General features: G+C 41.5%; 3 protein-coding genes across 8 annotated transcripts in view; all 3 read left to right on the forward strand.

Moving 5' to 3' along the window:
• The first annotated feature begins 224 nt into the window (after nucleotides 1-224).
• Nucleotides 225-2217, forward strand: LOC134180041 (uncharacterized). The gene has a single exon (XM_062647113.1). The coding sequence runs from the start codon at nucleotides 375-377 to the stop codon at nucleotides 1971-1973; it is 1599 nt and encodes a 532-aa protein (XP_062503097.1). The 5' UTR covers nucleotides 225-374; the 3' UTR covers nucleotides 1974-2217.
• Nucleotides 2218-2284: 67 nt separating this feature from the next.
• On the forward strand, nucleotides 2285-6933 carry LOC134180335 (Bardet-Biedl syndrome 12 protein homolog). Of its 6 annotated transcripts, XR_009969974.1 has the most exons (14): nucleotides 2285-2343; nucleotides 2405-2441; nucleotides 2522-2609; nucleotides 2673-2798; nucleotides 2859-3817; nucleotides 3886-3972; nucleotides 4039-4177; nucleotides 4240-4392; nucleotides 4450-4617; nucleotides 4675-4821; nucleotides 4882-4919; nucleotides 4984-6058; nucleotides 6115-6204; nucleotides 6282-6933. XR_009969974.1 is itself a non-coding variant. In XM_062647469.1 (12 exons), the coding sequence occupies exons 1-12, from the start codon at nucleotides 2298-2300 to the stop codon at nucleotides 5477-5479; spliced, it is 2484 nt and encodes an 827-aa protein (XP_062503453.1). In that variant the 5' UTR covers nucleotides 2285-2297; the 3' UTR covers nucleotides 5480-6933. The 6 variants fall into 6 exon arrangements, 1 of the variants encoding a protein (XP_062503453.1); XR_009969971.1 differs by having other exon boundaries at nucleotides 4984-6204; XR_009969973.1 differs by having other exon boundaries at nucleotides 6115-6933.
• Nucleotides 6934-7772: 839 nt separating this feature from the next.
• Nucleotides 7773-9943, forward strand: part of LOC134180629 (kinesin-like protein KIF6) — a 9590-nt gene continuing 7419 nt past the window's right edge. Inside the window, exons 1-6 of the mRNA XM_062647819.1 lie at nucleotides 7773-7843; nucleotides 7899-8008; nucleotides 8136-8210; nucleotides 9098-9140; nucleotides 9206-9310; nucleotides 9831-9940. Coding sequence (XP_062503803.1) covers nucleotides 7778-7843; nucleotides 7899-8008; nucleotides 8136-8210; nucleotides 9098-9140; nucleotides 9206-9310; nucleotides 9831-9940 — 509 coding nt within the window. The 5' untranslated portion in view covers nucleotides 7773-7777. The remainder of the gene's footprint in view (nucleotides 7844-7898; nucleotides 8009-8135; nucleotides 8211-9097; nucleotides 9141-9205; nucleotides 9311-9830; nucleotides 9941-9943) is intronic.

Raw genomic sequence — 9943 nt, forward strand, 5'->3', positions numbered from 1 at the left:
GGCATTATTTGGACATTGGTTTTGACCGCATTCGCAAACGGGCTAGCCTATTCGCGAACGGTCTGAATTCCTACTCTGTTCACCTCGTATTCTTATACGGGCTAGAGGATTCCCAAATGGTCAGCCCGTATGAGAATTCCCAAATGGGCTAGCCCATTCGCGAACGGTCCGGATTCCTACTTGGGTCGTATCACCAGCACTAGTCTCGCGTGGCCCTGCCGGCGTCTCTGGTCGCGCATATCATTTCCAGCGTGTGAAGTACTAGTTCCGTGTTGCGTAGCAGCCAAAGTTTTAGCTCTCTAGCGCTAGCGCTTCTTCATCTAGAGCTAGTAGCTTTCAACTGTTATGTATGCAAAGCGGAAAGCTCACATCCTATGGCGAAAAGGAACGTGAGGACAAGGAAAAGACGGCATACTGACACCAGTCAACCTGCTGTCACTGTGGACGTCGATCAGGAAGTCGACTACGTTACCCGACCGTTCTTCGTCTTCTCTCTTCCCGGTTTGTTCCTTTTGTTTTTTGGTGTAATAGGATTAGCGACGGTGTTGATCTCTATCGTTACTCCGCAAGAGCCACTGGTGGCTGATGACCCGTCATACACGCACAGTGAATCACTAGAGCTGCAACAATTATTACACCACACGTCTGCAAATGGCTGGAGGGTGGCAGACCGTCGGGAGAGGGAAGAACTGGATGCGACACGCTGCAACATCGAGAGACGCGACGCTAACAGTGTGACTGTTGATGAATTTGAGTCTCTGTACCGTTTCAAGAAACCTCTATTGCTGACGTTTCCAAACGGTGCTGCTGACTGGACAGATCCAGATCTATTTCAACGTCGCAAACTTCTTGATCTCTATTCTTACTGGTCTGTATCATCAGGACGTTTACTGGATATTGTCAGGTCAGGTGGATCAGCTTCGAATTCGTTTGGTGAGTATGTTGAAGAAATGCTAAACAAGAGAAATGAAATATCTGACGAACCTTTCTACATCTTTGATCGACATTTCTTTCAAGACAGTGAACTGCAACACAGTTTTCGTCCTCCTCACTTGCTTGCTAATGAAGAGGGTACTGACAGGTTTTTTCTCATGGGAACATCAAGGAGTGGTGCGAGGTTTCATAAACATGCAGACGCGTGGAATGCAGTTGTACTTGGTCGAAAACGTTGGTTTTTGTATCCTCCAAGCAAAACTCCACCAGGGGGGGTGTGGCCAGGATATAGTCAAATAGATTGGCTGAAAAACATATATCCAACACTGGAGGGAGATGATAAGCCTCTAGAGTGTGTGCAAGAAGCTGGAGAGATATTGTATTTACCTGAGTCATATTACCATGGAACGATTAATATTGATGATACTTTGGCTATTGGATTACAGAAGACTGAGGCGTCAACACCAGCAGAACGGATATTTTACAATCTAAATCAACTGAATGTCAAAGTCCTTAATACAGAAGATAAGAATGTAAAAAAGGCTGTTCAAAAACAAATAGTTGAGAAATATTATCAGCTTTATACGTTACTTCCAAACAATGCAGAGATATGGCACAAATTAGGTGAAGCTCTTTACAATGATGGTCAATATGACAAAGGTTTGGAGTTTCTGCAGAAAGCCATTGACTACGATCCCAAATTTGTTGTAGCTTACAGTACTCTGTCTCGCTGTCTTAAACAACTGGATGATATCACTGGCTCAGAGGCTGCCATTAGAAAAGCATACAAACTGAATCCTCACAACTTTGACGTTGTTATTCAATATGCCGAATTAACTGAAGCTAATGGTGATCTAGACACTGCTGCAAGCCTTTATGAACATGGAATCCGCATTAAACCAGAAGACCATCTCTATTTTAAACTGTCAGTTATACTGAAATCATTGGGAGAGCACGAGCAAGCCGTTCAAATGTACAGAAAAGGGCAGTTACTCAAAGAAGAACAGTTGTTGGTACAACAACAGTATGAGACAATGTAATTTCAACTTCATCTGCTGACTTCATCTGTTCTACGTAAATTTAGCTATATAGTTCTAGAGTTAGGAACTGCGACATCAGTTGGAGACCCCTTGTTATTAAATAGTTCTATCCTCTGTTAATTAAGTTAAAGCACTTTTGTTCATGTAGCAGGGTTTGTTTTGATGTTTACGGATCAGAGTGATCTGGTTGTCACTTGAGTATGAAATTACAATAATCAGGCAGTTTAAAAAAACTACATTTACATCGTGAGCACAGTGACCATCATCACGTGCACATCTTGCTTGCGCAACTTAAGTCGTCGGGACTTCGAGGGCGGTACCGCAATGGCGGTCTCCTCTACTTTCTGGTTTCAAGGACTGAAAGCCATTGGTACTTATAACGAATACCACTAATTTGACATTTATATTATTTTTATATTATCGTTAATTAGGGGCTTCTTCTAGGACGTTGTTGGGACCGCAAAGAAAGTGAGACGTAGAACAGATACGTAGTACGCTATAGCAAATAGACTTGACTTGTTTTGATTTGTTTTGGTATGATTATGTAGTGTCAAAGCCATCTTAGATAACAGTGGCTCGGCCTCGAGTTCTTTGGTGGCAGATACATTGAGTTTGGTGCATGCCTTGGATGTCAAGGCTAGAAGATGTAGCTAGAACAGCAATTGGAACTAAGTTTATAACTTGGATATTTATTTGCAGCATCCGATTGCTGGGCTACTAACAGACGTATGTGAAGGTCAGCAGAAGGTGTGTGGAAATGGATGCGCAACTCTGGTAAATATGGCAACAGGATGGAGTCGAGCTATTCAATCTCTGTCTGACCAAGTATAATGCTTGCCTGACAGAATTATGGTTTGTTTTTTAATTACATGAATCTATGTCAAGGGTATACCATTGCCTGTTGTACTGTGCCTCTTTGATGAAGCTTTGTCGATATGTGAAGAGACTTGTGTGTTTGAATCTCAAAGACTAGACATTAGTGTCTCATTTATGTGCGACTCCATATCTTCAGAAATATGTATAAATACATTATCAACAGACCAAGTTGTTGCTTTACCAAACAAAGCACGTTCACTAGTGTCCGAGACTGTTGAGACTACAAGCAATCAGGAAATGATTGATGTAAATGATACTGATTGGTTTTTTGAAGGGAGCAATGATCTAGAAGTAAAACTTGATGCTACAGCTAGACAGTTTATTTCTTCCAATGAATGTCTTGCTACAGTAGAGAAGTCAGTTTATGATGCATTTGGTCTGACAGAGATGCAAAGTTATGTCAACTCCGATATGAAGCCTAAAAATTCAACAGGATTGGCAATTACTCCTCAAGCCTGTTTGATATCAACACTAAAGGAGGACACATTTGTTAGTAGCAATTACTCTTCAACAGCTGTCACTACTGAAGACAGGTGCCATGAAGTTGACGATGATTTTTCATTTGAGGAACTTCCACAACATGACTGCATTATGACATCTACTGCAGCTGAGCATCTTTGTCGAGTAGAAATGTGTAGAACAGAACTCAAACAAGTAGTAACAGCTGATAGCAACCATTTGTTCAAAACGAAGACAGCGAATTGTAGCTCAAGACTGTCTTCATTACTGAACTCAAGGAAATTGTTATCGAAACCATTAAAACGTATCATAAAAGGTAGCAGACACATAACCAGGCATGATGCAAAGCATTTGGATCAAGACAGTGCACCGGTAGTAAAAGCAGGGAGCAGAGAGCAACACTTATCTGCAGAGATTAAATCTAATGTTTGTTTTCCTGGAGGACTGCAGTGTAACAACAAGGACAAAACGGTCATAGTAGATAGCTGGATGGCATTGAAACAACTGTGGTACAAATCAACTACAATGTAGTTGAATAGTGAATTTGTGAGTAGGGTAATATTGGTGTGGCTTACAGTTTAGGTTTAGCTCATGGAATGGACTTTGAAATGTCGCTGGTGGAAGAAATCCTTCATCTACAAAGTAGAAAATCATCACATCCCAAGTGAGAGACAATGCATATAAACATGATATTTTCTAAAATTTAAATTATACTGACTGAATCTTATAGGCTGGACGTGTCACTTGTGTTTGCTCAATGTATGATTGGTCCCAACAAATGTCATTCACAGTTGGTGAAGGGTGTAGTAGTGGAAACAGATCTAAGTCCAGAAATATTGCAAGCACATGGTCGGACACTTTCTATTCTTGTATGACGTTCTCACTATTGTCTTCAGTGTATGACTGTTACATGTGGATGCATCTAATTCAGGTAGTTGTTGGAGACGTTTCACCACATTTTAAACATTTTGGGTATAAATCTAATCCAAACATCTATCAAGTTGTGAAGTCGAGAAGCGAAGATGGGGCTGTTGCTACCGACAGACACATGTGGCTGGAAAAATTGGAAAATGCATTGAAATCGGTTGGACTATTTGTTGCATTGTCGCACAAATTGCAATGTTGTGTTTGATTGTCATAGACCAATGTCGGTGTGGTGGTTGTTCAGGGTCATGTTGATGTGGCTGCTGCTGATGCTTGCTGTAGATTGGGTGTAGTCATTGTGAGTGGTGTCGACTCCAGACAGCTGACAGCGCTGTGTGACCTAACAGGAGCAAGCAGACTCACTTACCTTCACATGGCAAAACAAGTAATCATTATCATGATTAATGACACGTGATATTGTTAATGGCCTTATCTGTTATAGGAACATGTTGGCAAGTTTGTCGAGGTTAGTGTGTGTGGTGGAGAAAGTCGGTTTGCATCAAGTCCATTGCCTAGAAACAAGACCCGTATCCTTCGGAGACCAACGTGTTTAACTGGGAAATGTTATGTGATTATGCATCCTGTAAAGGTGCTGTCCCTCACACCTATTTTTGTGTATTAGTTTATAACCTAACCTGTTGTTTTTCAGAGAATGACCAGCACCGTTTGTCCCACTGGAGACGGAAGGTTAGAATAACATATTCAATGTGACTGGGTAAACTTGGTTTCATGTTTGTTTTTGTATTTTTAGAAATTTGTGTGCGACCACTGCCCTAATCTGTGCTCCTTCGATCGATCTCGCTAACATGTGGGAAACGAATTTTTGGAAATGTGTCCATCGGATCGACAATTGTCTCTCAGACTCTCGCCTTCTACCGGGAGGTGGGCGAATCGAGTTGGCATGTAGTCGGAAACTGCGACACGTGTCACGTGATGCTCCTATTACACATAGAAGTTGCAATTATCCGTGGGTGGACAGTCACGTGCGTGCTTTCATCTTCGAGTTTCAATCTGTGGCTATTCTGGAATTTGCGTTTGCACTGGAAATGTATGTTGCTCAGACGGCCGTTAATACCGGAAAGTATGACAATGTGTATGCTGCTCTTGCTTCTATTCGAGACGATACATTCCATGTCGATCCTACCCAGACTGTGTATGATGACTTTCGTGCCAAATTGGAGGCTTGGAAAAGAGCCGGAAATCTAGTGAAGGTGCTAGCTCAAACGATATCATCATCTACATATTAAAGAATGTGGGGAAGTTAACAAGGTAACCAAGTTCAGCAGGATATCACTTACTCTAACACTTCCTCTTGCATTGGTACAATCAGCATATTGTTTCAACATGGATGTAGTGATACATGGTATGCAAACGTATTACTGCATCCAGAAAGTGCTGTGACTGGTTATGAGTTGGGTTACAACTTACAAGACATGATGTCATCGTTCTCTGTGTTTTGTTTGATTGCATAGAACACGGATTTCCATCTCAAAGCGCGGGTCACATTACAAATGAGTCGGTATTTGCTTTCTGTCATAGTCATCTTCCGCATTCAACATAATTGAGGTGTTGCCATTGAACACTTAGCTCACGTTTATTATTGACCATGTTGGGGTCGGCTGGGTAGGCAGGTACTATTTTAGTGGTTACACTTCACGGATTTAGTTCATTTGCCTGCTTGACACGTCGACAGCCGCTAGAAAGTTTGAGTCGTCTTCATCAACGCGTCAAAACGGTGCTACTAGCTTGCTCATCTTCATTTTTCTTTTTACTGCGAAAAGGTGAGCAGAGGTGAGAGCAGGAAGGGTACCGCGTTAGGGCAATTGGTGCTGCAAATTTTACTTTACGAATTTTTGCTAGGAATTATAGTGCATTTGTGTAGTGAACATAGAGATTTAGTTAGTCGCTAGGATTAACTAAATGAGTCTGTGGTGAACTTGGCAAATTTTCAAAGGGCGTATAGTGGTTCAAGGTGCGATTTTCCTGGTGGCATTTAATGGTGTCGCGTCTCATTACATGTTGTTTGACGTTCTCATCCGCTTTTTGTAGGTTTTTAATTCACTGCACGTTTGTGTCAACGTTCAACGCTCGATATGATGTCAGACGGTCACTGCCGAATGCTCACTCGTTTCGTCGCTGCGTTCGTCTTCCTAACTCTGCAACAGAATAACATTGGTATAGAAGGTACTAGCACTGGTAACAGTACTAGTGCTTGCCGTGCAGTACGAGATCATCCCGAGGGAGACTTGATGATTGAAGTAAGTGGCTGCACTCCGGTGTGGTTGAATGTGAGGGTGTGCCAGGGAGACTGTCACAGCTCTGCGACCTCTCGGTTTCCGCCTGGAGGTCAGGAAACTCACCATTCTTGCAGTAGGTGCGTTCCTACTGAAACTGTGCTGGAACCCGTGATCTTGGATTGTGGTTCTTCTGGGAGTCTCATCAAACTGGTTCGGGCGCACTCAGTATGTGAGTGCCGCTACAGCACTAAATACAGCAGCTGTGTGTGATGCCAATTTGACACGGACGGGTAGAGACATGTAGTAAAACATTACGGTTAGTGTTGCATAGAGTATAGTTGTGATAGATAACTAGATGCGTTCTGCAGCTTTCACGTGATCTCGCATGAAAATACTTGTAGCAAAGTTGGTGTACTAACCCTATTGTAATATTACCTGCAGGTATTGACAATATAATATTTCACAACCTCATCAGTTTGATTGTAAGTCTGTTACCTTGTTCTTTACTGCTGTACACACACGGGATAGCCGGCGTAAAGACTACAACTAAAGTAACCGGGAACCCCATGCACGTAGTACGTACGGTACCCGACAAACATTTACAGAATACAAAAGTAGAGTACGTCTTTCAAACATTCGATTCCGTAGCTAGGACTACACGGTCTCTAGCCTAATTAATACAAGGAGCTAACAACAAAGTTTCTAATCGAACTAGACGTGTTGTCCATGTCCAAGGAGATCGAGCCTCGAGCACCGTAGAGCATTTTTTCTGTTTGTGGGATCCCTGATCCCTGATGGAACTAATTTCGTTTCTAAAAGCTAGATAATCTCAGTTGAAGACTCCAACAACGATGTAATGACAAAAATTGAAGTTTCCTCTTTTTTTGTCATTCACTCTAGACTTGTACAATTAAATATAAATTAATGTTGCTAATAGGTTATTTTGCGACCGCTGTAAGTAAACCGGTACAGTACCTGTACATGTACACCGGTAACGTGCATGTCTTCAGCAGCTACCGCATAGTCTAGAGGCAAACTAAATTTTGTTTAACTAGCTATCACCAGTACTTAGTCACTCACTCTCACACAAATCTGATTACAAAATTTAATGAGCCACACAGCCTCGAACTTCCAGACCGGAGAGCGCGCGAAGCGAGACTATTGCAACCTCTACTTTGTTATCGCGTACCGCTTGTGTAAGTTTTCAAGCAATAGCTAGGCTCTCTCAGAAAGCTTTTCGCTGAGCAAGCTCTGCGCACGCGACTATACGTGCGTTGCACTGTTAGTAGATATCAACATCTGCAGAAAATGGCGGAAGAACATCAGACGATTCGTATTTTCTGTCGCATCAAGCCAACCAACGCTAAAACAGGGGTGAATAATTTAAAATAGGATTTTTAATAATACGTGTAAACGTTGATTTGTTTAGCTATACGAGGTGCACGCTGACGAGCAAAACGCGCCACACGTCACATTCTACATACCAAGATCAGAATCTGACGGTTTAGTGAACAACAGACGGGAAGCGTATCCATTCAAGTAATCTCTTGTGTTTGTTGTCAAGTGTGTGTGTGTGTGTGTGTGTGTGTGTGTGTGTGTGTGTGTGTGTGTGTGTGTGTGTGTGTGTGTGTGTGTGTGTTGGCGCTCAATGATTATTTTGCGATAGATTCAACAAAGTGTTTGATCAACAGACATCACAAGATGAAGTATTTGAACGAGTAGCAAAGGAGGTGATAGACAAGTCAGTAAAGCTACCATAAATTTGTTGTTTCCAAGCAACATGCATATTGTAGCTTTGTCAGACATGGAATGGTGATGATATATGAAAATATATGTATGGGACAGACAGACAACAGGCAGACAGACAGACAACAGACAGATTGTTTTATTGATTTAAAACTTTAATTAAAGATACAACAAGCAAATCTTCAAAAGTATACATTGTAACAAATCCACCTCAGTCCATTACTCTGTTCATCAATTCAGACAGACAGATGACAGACAGACAGAGACAGCCACATAAACATAAATATTTGTAGGTAGAACCAAGCCTTATTGGCTTGGGTAGTATTTAGTTGCTTTACTTAGATGGTGTATAATAGTTAATGTTTGTAAATATACAACAGACAGACAGACAGACAGACAACAGACAGTCCTTAACACTTGTTCCACTTGTGTTTGATCATTTTGGCCATTGGGGAGAACGAGCCACCAGATACCTACAGGAACTATCAACCAGGTCGACTGATGATGATGGCAATAAGAATGTTAAAAGAATTCATGTGTTGCTGGAGAAAACGATTCTCAACAGCATTACAACGTTGCAATGCTAACACTATAATAGTATTGCAAGGAAACTATCACGTTTTTATCTATAAGTTCTAGTAATGTAAAGAACTATCATACTCAGTTTTGCGCACATTAGTTTGTGAGGTGTATTCACCCGATCGGGTCTCTGGAACATTTTAAATAGTTTGGTTGTAATAGCATTCATTTATGAAATATATAAGAAAGATAGACAGACAGACAGACAGACAACAGACAGATAGACAAACAGAGTCAGACAGACAGATAGTCAGACAGAGACAGACAGACAGACAACCATTTATTCTAATTGTATGTGCTTAGTGTGTTGGCTGGTTACAACGGCACTATCTTTGCTTATGGTCAAGTGAGTGACATATTCGAGAGTTTGCCTACTGATAAGTTGTGTGAAACTTGTTGGATTGCATGCAGACGGGCTCTGGCAAGACATTTACTATTACCGGTGGTGCTGAACGTTATGCTGATCGTGGAATTATACCAAGATCATTGTCATACGTATTTCTGCATCAAGAGAATGTGAGCTCTAGTTGATGTTTGGTGATATTGTTTGGACGTGTTTTCTATCTATTTCTCACATGTTTGTGTTTCTTTGTCTGCTGGTTGTCTGTGTACTTTGTTCATTTTTTGGGTGTTTGTCTGCATGTATGTTTGTCTGCATGTATGTTTGTTTGTTTGTTTGTCGATTGTTTGTTTGTCTGTCTGTCTGTCTGTCCATTTGTTTGTCCTTTTGTCTGTCTGTCTATTTTTTGCCCATTTGTGTGTCTATCTTGCTGTTTGTGTGTTTGTCTGTCTGTCAGTCTGTCTGTTGTTCTTTCTGTCTGTCTGTCTGTCTGTCTTCTGTTTGTTTGTCTTTCTGTCTGTGTCTGTCTGTCTGTCTATCTGTCTGTCTGTCTGTCTACCAGTATCTTGCTGTTTGTGTGTTTGTCTGTCTATCTGTCTGTCTATCTGTCTGTCTGTCTGTCTGTCTGTCTGTCTGTCTATCTTTCTGTTTATTTGTCTGTCTGACTGCTTGTTAAAGTTCTGTGTCTTCCCACAGCATCCAGAGAATGTGTACACAACTCAAGTGTCTTACATGGAAATCTACAATGGACACGGTTACGATCTACTCGATCCTAAACACGAAGCATCTAAGCTAGAGGATCTGCCGTA

The sequence above is a fragment of the Corticium candelabrum genome, chromosome 5 (assembly GCF_963422355.1).
Source record: "Corticium candelabrum chromosome 5, ooCorCand1.1, whole genome shotgun sequence".
NCBI lineage: Eukaryota > Metazoa > Porifera > Homoscleromorpha > Homosclerophorida > Plakinidae > Corticium > Corticium candelabrum.

Coding starts and splice junctions, on each gene's coding strand:
- LOC134180041 (XM_062647113.1), top strand. CDS start 375: ATGGCGAAAAGGAACGTGAGGACAAGGAAAAGACGGCATACTGACACC.
- LOC134180335 (XM_062647469.1), top strand. CDS start 2,298: ATGGCGGTCTCCTCTACTTTCTGGTTTCAAGGACTGAAAGCCATTG. Junction 3,818..3,885: donor ATGGCATTGAAACAACTGTG/GTACAAATCAAC, acceptor TGTGGCTTACAG/TTTAGGTTTAGCTCATGGAA. Junction 4,178..4,239: donor GTCGGACACTTTCTATTCTT/GTATGACGTTCT, acceptor CATCTAATTCAG/GTAGTTGTTGGAGACGTTTC.